Consider the following 20,309-nt stretch of genomic DNA (forward strand, 5'->3'; position numbering starts at 1 on the left):
ACAGTATTCGGCGTGTCAACTCAGCCTGTACGCGTGTAGACTGCATTGTTATTGTTGACAAGTGAATCATGGTCCGGATTGTAATTCAATAACTGTGCATTCTACACGATAGATGCTGTGTTTGCAAGTATGTGTTTTGACATGCTTTTGGAATAATAGATAAAGAACTTTGCTATTGACAAACAAAACAAAAATAGTGAAAAGGAACCATCAAACAGCTACGGGCCCTTCAAGCTAAAATGAAGTTTTTACGCATCTATGTAAAAGTTCATAATTGCTAATGAGAAATCATCACTCCGGTCGTAAATCTTCTTTGTATTCATTATATTGGCATATCAGACCTTTTGGCATTTTATCACATCTTTTTATGCTTCAAACGAAAACCGTCGACAGTTTTGGAAAGAGAGATCTCCCACTGACGTCAAAGACTCGTGCCCCGAAGTGAAACAAATGATCAAATATATTAGACGCATATAATCTGTGCTCATTACAACTGCAATAAAGAATACTGCTTGTCTCTGTGTGTGCGTGAGAGAGACAGACAGACAGACAGACAGACAGACAGACAGACAGACAGACAGACAGGGACAGACAGGGACGGAAAGAGAAAGAGACTGGCGACACGAAGGGGAGAGGGGAATGGGTTGGCGCCATTTTTTATTGGTCGCCATTCTTACATCATTAGAAGATCGCAAAATATGACTTTTACCATTGCACCAAGAGTCACTTCTATGCAGTTTCCCTCACAACTCAGTAAAGAACGATTTGAACTGTTCATGAAGACGTTATTTTCAGCGTGCCGGGTATTTTTAGTCAGAAACTTCATCAAACGTTTGTGGCCATGAGAAAATCATTAGTGGAAAAAATGTTGACTCGGCATATTACCAAATATCCGCAAGATTTGCCGTTTTATATTACATAAACTTGGACGGTGATAGCTATATTTTAATATTGCTACGATCACGCTGTACTGATCGCACTTCCTTGAGCCATGTCAAAAGCGTTCTCGAAAACATGGCTGTCATCATCCCTGCACAGAAAATGTGTAGCTACGCTAATCTCCCCGTTGTATTTGTGCTTTCATGGACAGTCACGTGCTTGCGCGACTCGTCGGAAGAAATAACTGGCACAAGTGATGAAGACATGACAACATGTGTGCGTGTATAGAGAAGTATTAATGAAACAACTGTGATAAATCTCTCCCGACATGTAGATAAAGGTTATGAGGTCTGAAGACAACAGAATGCCTATTATCCACTAATCATAATCTCCATTAATCTGAAAAAATGATGATCTTGCACGTCCATTCTTTCCTCATTTTTTTTTTCTTTTTGTGCATGGCGCCAACAAGACGCAATACCAACAAAGACTGATGCATTACGGCTTTTCCGCTCTCCATAAGTGAAGTCGCATTTTGGGGAAAGACAGTTTCTCAAACTTTATGAAGACAGCTCCCTTGACGAATGCCAAAAGTTTGTTGACAGTGCTTCATTAATGAAGTGCAGGGTTCTCAGTGTTCAAAAAACATCACATAGATAATGTCAGACTGAAAACTGATAAAAACTGGAAAAATATTTTACACATTTAATCACGTTGATCCGATCTCATATTAAATAGGAGAAAACTTGCCAAAACAGTATTAAGTCGCTTAGGCTTATAATCCGATCAGATCATCGATTTCAATGAATGAATCCATCATTTGAAAAGGAGACTTTTATTTGTATGCATCGATAATGACGTCTTTGTAATCTTGATTCGCAGAACTTAAGTTCCAAAGTAGGTAAAGCCGATGATCGAAACTTGAAGATAATAAATGGCATTGACTTGAACACTTCATGTAATTTTCTTCACATTTTGTACTTCACATTTAAGTACTATAATGTAGTTGACATCGAGTTACCTCGCTAAACACGTCCTTGAAAGAAACCGCTTTTCACATTCCCGTTTTTTACTCTCATATTTCCTAAACACACTACTTGAGAATTGGCTACAGCGTGAAGCGAGGATTAGCAAGGAAACACGTCGGTTGGCGGATGCATGCAATCGCCACATCTAAATTTTCAACGGAGTACTTTCGAGTTGTCAGATTTATACGTTGGTCTGCACGACTCTAACTCTTCAAGAACTCTTCTCGTAACGTGAAAAATGTTACCCTATGACCGTAATGCGCGGCATTTAACGCTATCGTCGTAAATCACGCTGCGATTTACAGTCAAGATGTTTCCTCGGAAGGAGACAGTTGACAGTGTAGGAAGATTAGCTGTATTGAAAATGACATCACTCGCACGTGCTTTCGAAAAACGCTGTGACTACAGTATCACAGTAGTCGTCAATATTGGGGGGAGTACACGATTCTATTTTTGTACCAACGAACACAAATGCACTCTTAGCCCTCTCCCTCATATTCAGTATCGTCACATAATCGAGCAAACAATTTGCAGCATGTCGGCCTGCTTTGCCAAACGACCGCTGCCTCCACAGATGATGAGATTTGTTGCACTGGAACAGTTGCAGCAGACATTATACGAAAGGTTAAGTGAACCGGTGAGTGTCTGGAAACGAGCTTCTAAACTTTTATCGTGAAAATGTATCTGTCGTCATCAAATACGTCTACCCATCCATCCGCACATGTCTGCAAGTCGTTATCCAATTTGGATTGCAATTGACATGCTGGTGAAACCAGATTGCAGATAACGCCAAGTCCCTCATTGCGATTCATAGATACGTTGCAGATCTCCGCATAATGGCGAATTTATCGTGTGTGCGCGGAATAGTCAATGGCGGTGCTGCTTACGTGTGCCGTCCAACACTGTCTGAGAAAGGATTTCGTGAAGTGCAAAGAAGTTCAGAAGTAGACATGGATGAAGATAACTGTTTCAATCTGTAGGCGTTGTCTCATCCTTTCTGCAACGACCGCGTCACTTTAGCTCCGCTATTCTTGTACACACAGGAGTTCGGTTCAGTACAAATGTATGACAGTGTGTCTGTCTGTCTGTCTGTCTATCTATCTTTCGTTAACATCACACTGAAAAAAGTGGTACGATTCAAATAAAACTTGAGGCATAACGCGGCTTTATAAGCCATATTAAGTTATGCATGTTTAGGTATTTTTTCTTTTTGTAATATTTCGTGAAATTTTACAGTCAGATATCCTGTAATTATTTGCATATGTCGGTCGCATTCTATAACATTGGCAAAATCATGTAGGTGTGCTTTGAATATTTTAGTCTCAAGCAACCCCCAGTTTTGAAAGTCATAAAAAATACATGGAAATCTCTGTATAAGTCCACGTAATTTATAAAACGAGACACGATCATCATAATTAGACGTGAAAACGGTCTATAATCAGGCGGCTTTAGCTTAAAAATGATTTGTTTAATGAGGATGATTGGCAAAATTGCCGAGTAAGGTATTTGTACAATGATCTCAGTGTATGTTTTGTGACTTGACACGCACAATGAAGATGATGATTCAGTAAGCTATTGAAATGTGGTGTTCGAGGTAGGCGTGAACGGCATATTAATGACATTTTGAGAACTCGATAAACTGAGCGTCTTTAAGACTCAGACAGCATGACGGAACTGTCCTGTTTCTTTATACTAAACACAGGTGTTAGAGTACTACCTGGTACGCAAACTCATTTTTATTCATAGCGTGGCTTATGTCAATGGAATATACGTATTTGCAAGTTTAATTTGACGTGAAAAATCTCGGTGTTTGACACAAGCCGTAAGAAACGATTCTTTAATCACTTGATACTTTCAAGGATGACTTATTGTTCATGATTTTGACGGATAATAATAATACGCCTACAGTAGAACTCCCGCCAATCTTACGTGTCATGAACCTACACACAGGCATACCGTTGCATGCATGCACGTAGAAACTGTTAACTCCACGCCAGCGATTACCTTCGGTAGTTTGCAATCACAGTGGAAAGTTCAAACAGGTCACTGCAATGTTTATCAACAGTTCGGTGTCCACTAACTCGAGAAGTGCGAACTTAATTCTTCCACGCCGTTGACGTTTGCAGACAGCGTTGTGTGCTATCTTTGCCAAGCAGACGGAACACGGATCGTTTATTTAAGACTTCTAATAACAATAACATCTGTACATGGCAGTTGTGAAAGTCTGTTATTATGGGAGTTCACGCCTCGAAAATTAAAAACTTAAATTTTTACTCGAACTTTCCGTAAGAAAACTTTAAACCATTCTCTTTCGAAATCGAAGTGGGGGAGGGGGTCACCGTCACTATGCAAAATTTGGTACTAGAGAAACAAATTACCCAATATTTACCAACACTTGAAATCCGAAGTGGAAATCACCCCTGTGTTCACTCCATAGAGAGAAATAAACATTTAAATTTAACAAGAATAAGCCGGTAAAAACTTTGTTTATTCCAAGATCTTCAAAAACAAGACGAAAGCCATTTTCATTTTGCAAAACTTTGAGAGAATATCTGTCGTCGAGGTGCATTCTACCTTAACACAAGTATTTCTTCTCACTTCTACGGCGCCAGCCAGTGGTATGTCAGACATGATAAACATTTCTCTTGAATAAATAGAGTGATAAAAACCACTTAATATGATAATCCCCACAGCCTAACTCTTGTTTCTCGTATTAAGTCTTAAATTGTAATGCTGTGTAAATTTCACCCCAAGGGCTATCTACGGACCGGGTGTGCAAAATCGATTAATTGTCCACGCTCAGTCGATTCTTCTGTAGACACGATACGACAACGAAGCTCGTAACGCTGTTATTGTTTTGATGCTCTAATATCGCGAGTCTGTCACAGTTGCGTCATCTGTTGTTCGGATTTGTTCGAAACTATAAAAAATTGATGAAGATGTGATCGCTACATCAAAATAAGCAGTGTTTTGCCAATTCATGTTTCTATGGTAATGTACAAAAGTAGCTATTATCTGTGTGGCCGATTGTTGAAATTTTCTAGAAGCATTTTGGTGTGTTAAATGACCGGGGACGATTTTCCAACATTTGATAACCTCGATTAAATTACATCGTTGACTTAGATCGTGATGTCTTAATTAGAGTCGATTGTACAGTGTAACTTTGATTCAAATAGCGCAATTAATTGCCAATATGTGGCATTATGCGTATGGTAAACAGAGATCGTTGCCCGAATAAATGTATCGATTACAAGACAAATGTGATGAATATTTATATGTAAATGCTGCTGTCTTTCATCATATGTAATCAAAGTCATGTCAAAATTACGGGAAAAGGTGCACCAGCAGATCAGCAAATGTATCGGGCTTGCCTTGTGAAAAGGTTGTACATTGACCAGACCCGGTGCAGCAACGAAGATGTGTTGATTTTATACAGACGATAGCGACTCATCTGTCGCAGACCAACCGTTCGGGAGAGGAGAAAAGAAAATCAGAAAATGCAAGAGTAAGGAATAGTGGACACGGAAATCGTTTCATATTAATCGCCAGTGAACTAGGGAGTCGTTAGGGTTCTGCTTTGGGATAGAGTGCGAGTTGAAGGCCCCTTAGGAAACCTTTATTAGCTCGTATCCAAATGTTCGTGTCCACTTGTTCTGACACGGGCCTCAGATAATATTTCATCCTTTCCTTGTCACGGACTTGAAGAAAGGACCGGTTGTAACATGAGAAACGTAATAAATATGGTGACCCTAGATCTGATATTTTTCCAGAACCCCTGACGAATAATGGTACTTGAAGATTATCCTTGTCCACCATATTGCCGACAGCGCATATTACGTTACAATATGGCTACTTCATGTGGTTTTAATCAAATTAATATCATTTCGGAAGTCTTACGACTTACTGCCGAAAATCAAAAGTTTCCAGTTTTCCTTATCGACGGGGGAGGGGGGTATCAGTGTTGTACTTTTGTATGCCACCCTTACTCGGAATTTGTTCCCTTCATAATCTCCTTGTCTAGACAGTTTCATTTTCTGTTTTATTTTAATGCTGATTTATTTCACATATGTTGAACTTACCGCGTGTTTTTTTTACGTTGAAAGTAATCAAAGAAATTGCCCGAAACTTTACTGTTCCAATAAACTAACATTTATACCTCGTCTAGTTTTCAATTTACATTTTATAACTAGACCATAAATATCATCGGTTCTAAAGACGCTGCTACATTGCTTGGCCCTCTGAAATACATTAATGTATTATCAGTTAAAAATGACGATTCCAGGTCCGTTATTACATTTCTGCTCTCTGCCCGCGCCTGCGCGTTTGTTGCGAGACATAACGTTTCATTTCCCGTCGCAATGAAATATTGCTTCCGAAATTGGGCGCAGAGAGAGGGTAATTTTGTTTGCTTTGTCCCTCTGCAGATGACGTATCGTTCTATTCAAGCTGAGTTTCATAAGGGTTTGGCAACCTGAGTCATTTATCACAATTTCTTCGAGCGGCTCTCTTCTATTACAACTCGTAAAAAAAGTCGTCTTTTTCTGGAGTAATTGAATTTTACCTTTCATCGTTCGACTGCATCCGTTTACTTTTTTCCTCTTTTTCAAATAGAACAGATGCCACGAGGTTGCGAGTTGGTTTAAAATTGGGCAAATGTAAATCCAATTTCAAATTTAGTCTGTTAAGCTGATAAATCAGCGCCAATTTGTTTGCCTGTGTCGTGAGCTCGGAAGTTCTCTGGAGATTCATTCCTTCTCGTACGTCAGTATTCTCTTCGTGTAACGATTGTTACGTCATTTTAGTGGCGTAAATGTTCAAGTGAGTTATTGAGGCGATGTCGAACGAAGGGCCTTCTGTGTCTCGGTCAGCTTGACGGCTCAAAGCTTTGCTGGTACTGGAGTAGAGTGAGACAGAGTGTGTATCGAGAAATCAGTCAATATTGCTATTTGGCAAATTTGTATATTAACAAATAAAGGAATGATAACATTGCATTGTTATCGCAGAAAAGTTTCCGATGACGATGCACATTCCTGAAATGTCTTCTCCAAATCTTATTTTAGATTGTCAAAGCAAGGTTTGTTTCAACTCTGTTCGAAAAGCAAACACAATGCTTTTCTTTGCTCTTGTTCACAAAGGCATAATTACATTTACCAGTTTTATTCAACCAAATTATACACCAAACTTAGGTTTCATGGAAAACAAACGGCATCAGCGTCCTTTCAATCTTCATAACAAGCATAGCCCTCGGGATCGAAAAGTATGACCTGGAGAACATCTTCAATTGCGACAAATTACGCAGGATGAGTTTGGTATTATTTGTTCTGTAATCGACAGTTGCATCTCGAGAAGTCTTGATTTTGAAAGGAAGTTTAATAGAAGGTTCTTTAGCAGAGTTATCCAGGAGACGAGAAAGTTACAATGACTTATGACGGCACCACCACCGGTACATGATATCATGCAAGGAACTGTCCACGTATGATTACTGTCAAAGTTTTCACAAACCGCACATTTTTATAATTATGAAGATTTGCAGGCTACAGGTAGTTCTGAGATCGGAAACTTCTGAAAACAGCGCCATTTTCGTTTAAGTTGTTTCACGCTTACTCGAAACTTCGCCTGACTGCCTATGATATCTCAGGGCCGCTAACGAGTCGGTATAGACGAGACTTGTGGGATTGTAATACGTGCTGTGGCTGTCACGTGACGACCATTGAAAATTGTGACGCACCAGCAATTTAAAGTGTATCGCATTTCGCTAAACTGTGACGCAAGATACCGCATTGAGTTCTTAAAAACGCTGGGGTGGTGTTGTCCATCATTTTACATTTAATATGCTAAAGCTACCCTGCACAGCTGCTCAATTGGCCAATCGATTATTCCATCAATAACCAAACCCTATGACTCTCCGCCAATCAGTTATCAAATTGACTGCCCGTCTATGTGTCTATGTAAAGGCTATGTGGCTATTCTTCAGTGCCAGTTGCATTGATGATTTGTTGAAATGATAGTTCAGTGAGAAAGGAGAAATAGCAGTAACATTTAATAATATTTACAATAGCAAGATTTTTTTTACTTTTCCTTTCTATATAAAGTAGGTTAAAATACAACATATCAGCATTGCACAACAAACAACAGGTTGTCGTTTGAATTCGAGTTTAGTCAAATATTCATGTGTCAAAATATAATTTTACATTCTTCATATACAATCTGTATTGACAGAAAGAAAGAAATCTAAAGAAATACTGAAATCTAGAGAAACGACAAAAAAAAACGTTTGTTAGTGATCAATTTTCCGTATGGAATAAAGTACCCTAAGCAATCTTCGTATTTGTATAATACGGTAATGAATTAAGTATCTTGATGACCGATTTATCCGGTCTTTTGTAGTGTCATGACGTCATTTCTTAGTATAAGCTTTTCATCTACTATCAAAGTTCAAAGCTGGAAGACGAGTGTCAGCATATCCAGTAGAGCTATGATGAATTAGATAAATGAAACTGTTACAATGATCACAGAAAGTAATTTTAACAAGTCAGTGTTGTTTAGCGGAGCACACTGGGGCTCAACTCAATTGAAATTGTCTTTTTTTTTCCAAAAGTTTTCAGGAAGTTTCAAGTTAAAAGGAGTGATGGTCAATGATGTGACGCGTTTTCTTGTCTCCTTAGTTTTAGATTTGGTTTTACTCAATGATGTCATTTCGCGCTGACAGGACACAATGGAGATTTCATTGGGCACGCGTGCACGTTTGTTCAGCTTTCTATGAAGTTGTAGGTCGATCATATTCATCATATACTTCCAGGAGCAAAGGGGGCAATGTGAATTGCCTTTTCCCGTCAACCATCTTTCACAGAAGACTCGCTCTTTTGTCGTTGCATTTCTTTGCCAAAGAACCAATCTTTTAATCATGGCTATGACTCAAAAAAAAACCATGCTTCGAAAGGGGGTGGGTGAAGAAAGCGTACAGATCCGAGACTGGAGAAAACGCACTCGTCATATTGTCAGCTTGCAATGCTACAGTCTCCAAGGTACCACACCAATCCCAGTGTCTAACTCACACACGCTCTCATATCAAACGAACATGAGTCACGACACTCTGAAATCCCGCAATATCTCTTAATTCCGTCGTCGACAGTTAGCCCGGAGCTTGTGGCCATACTGATGAGTCACTGACGTAATACATTCCTTCGCTATGCATGGACTGTTACCGAGATATATAAAGTTTATCGTTCGTAAAAGCTAGAAAAAATTCTTTTTCAATCGAGTTTTTTGATATCGAAATATACTTTTATTCGCTCATTATACATGTTCTCACAAATTGACTCCAGATGGCCCCTTTCCACGACACTACTAGTCTTTCTTCAGCACTTGTCAGATATCTACAGTTCATCTTGTCGGCTAGTCAAACGAAATTGTAACCCACTGCACAACCAGGGAACGTATAAAGGCGGTGGAGAAAAACAAACATGACTAAAATGTTACAGGATAACAAATCTTTGTAGATGGCGACGGTCTGTAATTCACTGGCCGTCGTTGGTGACAGAAATCACAAGTTGCCAAACCGTGTTCTCTCCCCGATCAGATAGCCGCTGCAGATTTCTTGGCTTTGCTCGCTGGCGTGTATAATTACATTAGTCCGACACTGCCACCCGCGGGAATCGTGCCGTGATCTTTTGATCCGTGTATTACTCATTCTGCACCTTTTCTCACCGAGTGCCCTTCCATTAACAAAGCACACGCGTCGCTATGTCACTAAAGGCAGTTTGTGCGCGTTGAAAGACCCCGCCGAAGAATGGACGACAACACATGCCGTCCATTTGCGTCGCCGCCAACATTAGCCACATCTGATCCCCATTATAAGAACTGTTAAATTCAGCTGCCCGCTAAAGGCAAGTATGGTATATAAGATGACGTCTGCAAATGTCAGCTCCGATAGAGATGTTCCGGCCTTGTTATGTGCTTCTTTCTTCTTTTCCTTTTTGACCAAATCGATACAGGCAACCACATGATGTGTGTTCTAAGGAGTTTACACGAGGAAAACTATCGATTTTTTCCCTCCATAGAAAGCCCTGTTTATCTTAATAGCTCCAGACAAACACGGCGAAGAGCAAAGTTTTAAAAGAAAACAGAAAAGGATGGCAAGGGATGCGTTTCTCATATGACTGAGAGATAAAACAGTCTCTCTTCAAAATCCAAGGAAATCATTTCGTCCTTGAACAAACGTCTTCCTCCAGTTTGTCACCATGGTTGAAAAGTCAAATTTATCAAACTTTACCGTTTTCCTAAAGCAGCCTGAGAGTATATTGAAATGTGATGCATTTACACAGTTCGATTTATACAACATAGATATTTGCAGGAAGTACTGAACATTTTGTCAACGACGCATTGTCATTGCGCCTTCGTTGACGAATAAAGACAACGGTAGGGCGTTTTATTTTAATTTTGTTAAGGTTCCGCTGATTTTGGTGGGATTGTACACGTTCCTTGGATGAATGGATTCCATTTGACCCCCCTATATCCTGTCGAAGTCAATGTCGCAATCGATTGCTCTTTCCTCGGAGGCTTTTCCGGCGCTGGCAGTGAATTAAAATCAACTCCCCTATGGAACTCAATCAACTTCTGCCCTCAGCAGACTCATATTTCTAAATGCAAATGGCGAATTCTGAAAGATGTGCAGTATTTCCTTTACTGTTTCAGAGCAGATGGTCTCGTTAGCTCGCTGACTTCATGTATGAATGAGTGATTTGGATGGCCGATCATTTGACAGACAAAAGGCGAACTCGTTTTTTTACCGGTTCACAGTACCTGTAAAGTCAGTGACATAAATTTTGTCTGACCAGAGAAATTCCGGTAAATGAAAACAATATCTTAGCCACAGAGAATTGTCTACTGTTTTCTGCAGTTGCAATGTTACTGGCGGCCACATGACGCAACGATTCTCCCATTATTTTTAATTCATTAAGTAAACGCAACCTTTTGAACTTTAAAATAGAAATAATGCAAGCCATTAGAAGATTAAAATGCGTCTGCCAGTGTTGTTTAATATGGATAAGTTCAATGAACTCTTCCAGAGGGATATTCAAAGCGTGAGAGCCGATCATGGCTCAACAGTTTTCTAAACTGGCGATTGTGTGTGATAATTTTCACAATTTCATTTGCCAATTGAAATTGTAGTTATCGAGTTGTTTTTTGGTTTTTTTTAACAGATGAAAAAGATGTATGTCCGAATGATCTGTATGGCTACATGCCATTCATTAATGTTTAATGTGTTTTTTTAATTTAATCCCATCAATGATTTACGTACCTGACTAATCCATCATACAATATGAGGTTAATGACTCGAAGCGGGCTTTAGAGCTTTTATTTGTGTGAAAGGGGAAGTGTCATCAAATTAATAAAAAATACTTCTTTTTTATCCGAAATCAATTGACGATCTTTCGTGTTTGACGAATTTCTTTGAGCTGGTTTTTTTTTTATATTATCGTAATCGTGCACAAGCCTCATGTTTGTACGAGGACAACAGTCATCATCATCATCATCATCATCATTATTGTCGTCGTCGTCATCCTTGTCATCATCCTCTTTCTCCTCATCGTCGTCGTCGTTGTCATGATCACTGCGGGGGTCGTAGTGTTGAAGCGACTCGGCCGTCGATTACCGTGGCGTTTCGCCAATTCTCGTGTGGAATAACAGGCATTAAAGACTTTTTTTACAAGTCCAAGTCAGCGTCTCAGAAGATATCATCGGTACGATCGTTGCAACGTGATCATCTCAAACTTATAAAATATTTAAAGTATACTTGGTATGCATTCACGGCTCGCTCACCCCAAGCTGTTTTGCCGTTTCTTGTAAGTAACTATTACTCTTTCTCGTTTCTTCCAGTGTGATCCTGGGGTAGGAGCTGACGCTCTTTTCGATCAGCTTTATCGCAAGCCACCGATGATAATGCTGCTGGGGTCCGCCTGCTCCGAAGTATCCAAACACATCGCCCAAATCGTGCCTTTCTGGAACCTTGTCATGGTGAGAAATCTTGTACCCGTCATCACGCACACATATCACGTTGGGATACTCGTTCACATGGTTTTATAGTATTTTTATCAGATTTTCTCCTTACAAGTTGATCGAAGAGATTGTGTGGATATAAAAGTCGTGAAACTCTTGTCTCTTGTGAATACCAACAGCCAAAAGATCGCAAACTTGGCTTTTGCCAGAGACCCCGTGTTCACTAACCCATTTCGATTCCATTGTGACAATTTCAAGGAAAGCAAAAAGATTTATAGTTTGTAAAGAAATAATCTCGGAAAACATAATTACTTAAATGAATTTATGTTATAAGTATTATTATAGTCGCGGCAGAAAATACTTTTCTTATACACTGACGGGCGAATTAAAATATCTTCAAATACGAGAAATGAATTTACTCTCTCGCGGAACGGCATATGAGAATAAGGAACAACACTATTGTTCGGGATGATGAAGGGCATTGAGGAATTCAGGAGAGTGGGGAAGGCTTGGTAAAAGAGAAAGATATCGCGTAGAAATCTATCTTCGAGTAGAATCGGAAACTGATCAGAATACAGTCGGTGGAGACGAAATGGCTTAGTTGCCGACAATCCATATCTTCGTGGAGATTTCAATCAGAGCCACTATAAAGCGACGCCTATTGAAATCGCTGTGTCAGGGGATATTCGAGTTTCTGCATGACTGGATGGGTGCCCACACTTCATCGTATGAGTGGATGGACTGATGGGTGGGTGTACTGCTCAGAACTGTGAGTGCCAACACGTGGTGTTATATTCCCACCTGAATCAAATTATTCCGGGAAAGCAGTGGGCAAGCGAGGTTACTGCCGCAACGTGTCGGCGAGGCCTTTGTCAACGAACCCCGTCGACAGGCCATGCGTGAATTGGCCTTGCCTAGCCGTATCAATATTTTGAAAATTAAAGCAATATTTTCTCTTGCTAGTTGTAAATAACAAAGTACTCGTACTTTTATCAAGTCACACACAGTCAGAGCATGAAATATTACCTCAGTCTGCAATTGAACTTGAGTCAAAGATCGGCTCAAATTGCCAACACTGTTCGTATGGGCTAAAATGGATGCCTGAATGGATGAAAAGAAATGGATGCAATCTGCGTTCTACAAAATGTACGCACTATGTGTGTATGTAGATATTTATGTATACAGATGTATATATGTAGAGATATAGAGATCATGTATGTATGTATGCATTCATGCATGGATTTATAGAAGTTTTTTGTGTGCTTGTATTGGCATCTTCTGAATATAAAAAGGTGGGTATGAGCAAATTGATTTGTTTGGTAGGTAGATTTTCGAATGTTTGACAAAGACGAGAGGAAGGCAAGGAAGATCAAACAATTTGGTAGTCAGAAAGGCTCGACTTGAAACAATAATTTTATTTTCCGTACGGAAGTTGGCCACCCACATCTCTGTGACTGGTACAATCGTTCGAACTGATATATCGTATCGTCTTGTCCATAGCTGTCATACGCTTCAACATCGGTTGCACTGACTGACAGGGAACTTTATCCAACATTCTACCGGACCGTTGCACCAGATTCGGCCCACAATGCAGCGAGGGCGGCATTCCTGCATCACTTCCGTTGGAAGAAAGTCGCCATTCTCAGGCAAGACGAGGAACTCTTCTCACTGGTAGGTGTCACCTCACTAGACCAAATCAACTTTGCAGAAATAAATTGTCCGGAATAGACTTTTTTAAGAATGGATCTTTAAGTCTTAAACAGATCATCAGAATGACGATATGTAAATGTATTATTCGAGTTACCCATTTTTTAAGAGTTGAAATGTGATTTTCGAAGCAGAAACAGTAATGCACTCTCTCCAATCCTCATTTCACAACGTGTTTTAGTTTAAAGTCACTACGTTCAAAAACACTGAAGTCTATGGATGTGTTTTACCACGTCGACCAATTTCTGATTGTAGATTACTTCGCAGCGCGGTTTTGATACTGAGCATTTCTCGACAAGGGTTGAACAGGGATGCAAAGTCATTCATTGACTCAACTATAATATTGACAGACACTGAGACACTGTCTGCATTTATCAGCCAGTGATACACAAATACATCGTCATGTATTTTCTCGCGTTAGAGTGGTATGCACATTCAATGTCATGGGTAACTGCCTTTTTATGGTCAGATACAGCTATCTTGCTAACATTATTAATACACATCATTTAGGGACTCCTCGGCAGTAACTATTTCCAAAAAATCAATGTTATGCTCTGCATTGCCGTCTTACAGATGACTGACAGAATGCAAAGCTATTTGGAAGAGTATTCCAACATCAGTGTCATTGCCGTTGAAGGATTCATCGATGACCCATCTTCACAATTACAGCAATTAAAGGTATTTAGTACTATGTCTTACAGAGGTCATCGACCTTTTCCTCTTTCTCCCACTGCTATTCGCATGCTGTACCACCGGTGATGTGCACGTTTAGGGTATTTGTGGAACAGTTTTAACATTTAGTGCATATATTTAACAGAGATTGCAGGGATTTCGTGATACCGCTGTGCGTGTGTCTTTTGGCAGGGTAGAAGCAAACTTTATGATTCAAACTGTGGACCATTATTGCAACACATGTTCATTGTAGTGCCTTCATAGTCTTCCAACGTTTTTCATCAAGAGCCTCGGTTGTAACTTTTGAAGAAACGGTTCGCCAGATGTGTCCAGAGACTATAGCGCTGCAACCTTGTCACATTTCAGGACATCGTCGTAGAGTTCGAAAGAGAAGCGTACATTTGTTTTTGCAAAACATTTGTAACGCGCCTTAGCTCGCAAAGTGTTCAGTCGATATACACAGATGGGTGTCAATATGTTTTGTAAATAAATTCATACCCCCGTCTAATGCAATTTGTAGGAAAACATTTCGCATACGAAGTACTTTAACATTGCCCTCACGTATTGTTGCCGATTCAAGACGTTTTACAATGAGTAGATGAATTAAATTTTAGATCTACTCATATCACAAAATATTGCAAAGTTACGGCTACTTTTAAAACGTATGTTCATATTTAATCAGGGGGAAAAACTCGCAATGCATTTTTAGAAAACCATTAGCTGTTAAAGTTGGTACACAGAAAAGGCCGACAACCAAAGCTGAAGTAATTCATCGACTAATTATATCAACATTATGTCAATACTTATACCAGCTCAGACGGATCGACTTTCGTATTATAATAAAAAAGCGATGGCGGGCATACCATACATAAATCATTTTTGTATTTGATGAGTGTCGTATTTCAATTAAGCACCGCCTGGCGTATGGTATCAAAGCGAATGCCTTCCGTTGAAACAACAGCGAGAGGGAAATATCCGTCTATGAAGGACCTCTTCAATATTTAATTATTATTAATCTCGTTCCTGGTGCAGAAACACAGTCGCGTAGTTCAGGAAATGAAAGCTTTGATGGATCGGGGCCTGACCGGCCCGAAGTGTGATCAAATGTGGCGGGCAGCTTTCATTTTTACTGGAGATTGGCGTGTTCTTTTACAAGGAATTTCACTCGCAGGTCTTATGAAAACTGCCAACATTGGCATTACGTTGTCAATAAAATGAGCTCCGCATGGTGACGTTTTCAGTTCCCCGGTCGATTAATTCCTCCATCCATACGTGTCACGGCAAATCGCTTTCTGGCGTTTTATCCTCGCAGAGTACAAACCTAATCAGGCCATCTTCCTATGAACATTAGCAGTCGAAAATACCCAGTGTATTCAACCGTAGACTCTCTTTGTTCGAACCAGTAATCATTTCATTTACTTTCAGAATTCATCATTTATTTAATATTTGTCTAAGCTTTGAAGATGTCTCCGATGAAACATTAACCTTTACCATGACAACAATGTTCTCTTATTTGTTCAACAGGAGTTGGACGCCAGGATAATCATCGGAACATTCCATGAAAAGCAAGCACGGCGTGTGTTCTGCCAGGTATTCCATCACTTACTCAAAAACTCGTAAGCCTGGAATTAGCGTCGTAGATTAACCGATAGATAATTTCAATCTCAGTTCAAATCCAAATTTTTAGTTATCTGTGCAAATTTCCTATTACTTTTTCATGCTAATTGATAGTACCTAATAAGCTGACTCATGCTCTGTTGTGATAAAAATAGCCAGAGCCATGTTTTTTTATTTCTTTGTTACTTTTTCATTTGCCAGTATAACAAGTCGTTCCATCATTTCCTCAATAGCCTTCAATTACTGTACGAAATGTCTCTATGACGTCAGACGTCGATAAGTTGCATTCTGGGACATATGTTCCACATGTCAAACCTTTGAAAAAGTCCATATCACAAACTCGGTATGCTCCTCAAAAAAATCCACAGGAATAACTCTTTTTGAAATTCAGAACGGTATACAAATGGCAAATTCATAGAAAAAAAGTCGATCAGTAATCAATACTATAATTGTATGTGTGCACGGCTTACGTTCAGGGGATGATGGTAATTATGAAATGCCCGCATGGCAAACACAACTCATCCCCTGTATATGGGGAGCTGAGGTAAGGGTTTGGCTGTATTTTGATTATCGTGTGCAAAATCTATATGCCACGATAATACATCACTGAAAAAACTGTGTACATCATGCGTAAGACTCAATCACGGTACAAAAATCCTCTCGACCAACATCTTAATTCAGGAGTCGTTTCGGGTGGTTCAAATCACAATGTAGTTTCGCGCTTACAATTTTTTTTCTTCGGGGAGGTGAGCGTAAGGTCAAAGGCAACCCATTTCGTTTACCATTCGTGTGTGTAAAATTATTCACGGTCCCTTAATCGCACAAACGACACTGGAACACATAAAGGTTACATGTTACCGACACTTCTCGCGAGAACTCATGATGACAGACTACAATCCATATACAAACACTAAGAAACTAAGTGTAAAACGCAATACTGTTGAGATTTAGCAGCGCAACACTTGAAGAAGATTTATATCGGTTATCTTTAAGCACGTCTTTCATTATTACTGTCTGGGGAACTATATTCTTATCACAACGGCGGCAACGATGGTGTGATTTATGGTGGAACGGTCATATTTTCTCAATCTGCAGGCATACAAACATGGTCTCTACGGCAGTAAATATGTCTGGATACTGGTGGGTTGGTACAGGCAAGACTGGCTGCTCGCAGAGAACGACACTGACTGCTCCGTCGACGAACTTTCCGAAGCCACCGAGGGGTACATAGCAGTTGAATCTCTGAATAAAGATTTGAACGGCGAACCTGGCATTTCGGGAATGGTATGAGAAACGATAAAAATATTACGTTCAATCTGAGAATGTTGTGATGTTTCTGAAGGTGCACCAGCACAGTTGATTTGCCATCAGTGATATCATTATGTTAATATACTCGGGATTATACTTGGATTAAATTAATCAATTTTGACTTAATCTTAATCTTAATTTTAATCTTTAATGCTGGATGAAAATGGCAGTCTTTAGCTGGAGAAGCAGCATAGATTCAATCCCACAATTCCGTCTGCAATAAGTATTGTCCTTATCAACACTATGATAATTTCGGAGGGAGGAGGAGATTTTTCGGTCGTCAAATGGCATTGTCCTCCGCCATTGAGTCTGAATATGAAACCCCATCCCATACACCATGTTTGATTCTACTGGTAATATGTACGGATCTAGGATATGTATTCTATCTTTCGCAGACACCGGGTAAGTTTGAGGAGTTATTGGAATCTAACGGCGAGGGAATGACGACATACGCACCCCAAACTTACGACGCTGTGTGGACGATTGCTTTGGTCATCCAAAGACTACTAGATCAAGCCAATCGAACGGAGAATGGACGCAACATCTCGCTAACCGACCTCCAATATCGTAACGAACTGCTTCAGGACAGGATAAAGACAATTCTTTCGGAGATTCAGTTCAAGGGAATTTCGGTAAGTTATTGTTGCTAGTTTTTCATGTGACATCCCAAAACTGATAAACGCGGATATTCTGCGATTCTGATATCATATCGCTGATATTATATCATCTGATATCATATCGCTGTGGTTGTCCTAAAATATTACTTGTCTGTCTTCTGAAAAAAATCACATTTTTGTGTGTTTTTTAAATTCAGAGTTGTCCGCGACGATCGTTCTCTAACACTGTAAAATGCGTGGTTTTATGGAGCAATTTATCCTGTTCCATACTATATCAGCGCCTTGGTGATTTCTTTGTTAGTTGCTGGTTGCATACCGTCGTATACCTTACCGCAACCACGAAACTTCTTGAGTTAGTCTCCTCAAACCACTTCAAGCGACGGGCGCAGGTATACGTAAAACATGTATGTCATAATCTACATCGTATGATTTTAATGTCGCAGCTATGATGATGAGGTGCATCTAGATATTGTGCACGAAATACATTGTTTGTAAACAAGAAACTCGCACAGGCGCAGTTCCGACGACTGTTTCCCTTTAACTTCTGTCACTATTCAGCATTTTTTGTAAGTAGGTAAAGGTACAAGTAGCAAAGTGTAATTCAACGGTTATGCCAGCTGTTGACCTTGATTTTTACTCTCTCACAGCTTTTTCCTATTTTAGTGAGGGATGCACCATTATGTTTGTGAAGGGGTGGTCAGAATGAAGACACGAGAATTCAAAGTATTTCCGCTGTCATGGAGTTTACATGATTTTCCCTTAGTTGACTTAACAGGCAATCTTCTCAAGAAATCTCTGCTAAGAAACCTTTCACACCCCTACCATGGTCTGATGGTCGAACCTTGTTTGAGCTGACTCTGCCATTTATAACATCACAATGTTTAATAGCCGGATACGTGTACCGATATACTCGCAAAAAAGGATCCAACGTGGGACCCTAATTAAACTGCGAACGATGCATGCGCAAATACATCTGATAAATAAACAGAATATGTTGAAAGTGTGCATATCAGACGGCTTTGTGGTGCTCAAGTGTTAAGAATACTGCATACGTTATTTGTTGATGAATAAAATACAAACATTGAAACGAGATCAAATGCAGAGCTACTTCGGTTTCTCGTAGTGCCCGACTTAAAACCGAGATTATCGCGTGTTCGCCTTGACCAATGCGTAATTGGGCCACTAGAGGGCACCATTTTTTGTTGAATTAGTCTAATGAATCCTTTAAGCGAATCAACATATCAACCACTGTGGGTAATGTTGTGCAGAGGGGTTGTATGAAGATATAAATCAGAAAATCTGATTTGCTAAAGGGTAAAAAGAAAATTGGCTCGTCTGACAGCAGAAACAATTAGCCAGAAGATCGTAAATCAATGCAAAATAATGATCTTGTAAAGAACAAACACTGTTAAGACGTGGACTGTATAGAAGGTGGTCTTCAAATAATGTAAATTTGGCATGAGGGAAAACAATGTTTTCTCCTATTGTTGTACCGTGCATGTATACGCGTTATAAAGGGTAGGCGATGTTTTATACTTCGCTCGGATTTGGTGAAATCGTAATTATGTAATTGATTATTCCGTGGGGACCGAGATTGATGCTGTACGTTGTCGATTCCACCTTTGACAGGCAAACGTTGCCATTCAGAACACGTCAAATTAACCACTCACGGATCGCCGTCAGTGCCAAAGCTTGTCAATTTCTTTTCATTATGAAAATCCTGACTGCTCAGCACATGTCGATTTCAGCGTTGTATCGAGTTTTCCTCGCTCCAAAGAAGCTGTCAATTTGTTATCACACAGAGTTGGTTTCTGTGATAAATTACCCGGAGATGTGAACATGGGCCCTGTCAACGACCAAATATCTACTAGCATCTGAATCAGTCGGTTACGTCTGTTGATTTATTTCACCAGAATAAAGCGTCTCTAAACATCCTCTTGTCAATTTCTCATGGCAAACCCGGCTCCTGATACAAACGTAATCAATGTGAACGACTGGATAGCGCTAACAGCTCTTCTACGTTGAAGAATTTATTGTATTTATTTGTTGATTTTATCTCCGCCAGTCTGGATGATTTTCGTTATAAAGTATTTTTCTCGCGGTAAACCGGCTCCTGATACAAATGTAATTATATTGTTGGTCGGAATAGCGCTATCAACTCTTCTACATTTGAAAAATCCATGGTATTTATTTGATGTTTTATCTCCGCAAGTCCGAATGATTATTTGTGATAAAGTATTTTTTGTTGGTGATGGATCGCGCGCACCGTTGACGTGTATATATTCACTGTGTAACCCACATGCAGTAACCAGTGGCGTGTTTTGGTTTCACTCATATATAACGAACGACTGATCCATTGCTTCATACCATATACCTTGTACATGGACGGGATGTGATTCCCGGGGAAGTTTTCCTTTATTAACGGCTTTCACAGTCATAAAGGATCCCACGTAGCATGACCTGACTTAAATGCATGCCACCT

At 39.7% G+C, this 20,309-nt stretch overlaps 1 protein-coding gene across 4 annotated transcripts in view; it reads left to right on the top strand.

Moving 5' to 3' along the window:
• The window catches only part of LOC139131444 (gamma-aminobutyric acid type B receptor subunit 1-like), a 95,193-nt gene that overhangs the window by 63,112 nt on the left and 11,772 nt on the right, over positions 1 to 20,309 (top strand). For all 4 annotated transcript variants that reach the window (XM_070697485.1, XM_070697487.1, XM_070697484.1 and 1 more), the window contains exons 3-8: positions 11,787 to 11,924; positions 13,407 to 13,577; positions 14,187 to 14,291; positions 15,810 to 15,875; positions 16,998 to 17,186; positions 17,606 to 17,842. In XM_070697485.1, coding sequence (XP_070553586.1) covers positions 11,787 to 11,924; positions 13,407 to 13,577; positions 14,187 to 14,291; positions 15,810 to 15,875; positions 16,998 to 17,186; positions 17,606 to 17,842 — 906 coding nt within the window. The remainder of the gene's footprint in view (positions 1 to 11,786; positions 11,925 to 13,406; positions 13,578 to 14,186; positions 14,292 to 15,809; positions 15,876 to 16,997; positions 17,187 to 17,605; positions 17,843 to 20,309) is intronic.

Source organism: Ptychodera flava, chromosome 4 (assembly GCF_041260155.1).
Source record: "Ptychodera flava strain L36383 chromosome 4, AS_Pfla_20210202, whole genome shotgun sequence".
NCBI lineage: Eukaryota > Metazoa > Hemichordata > Enteropneusta > Ptychoderidae > Ptychodera > Ptychodera flava.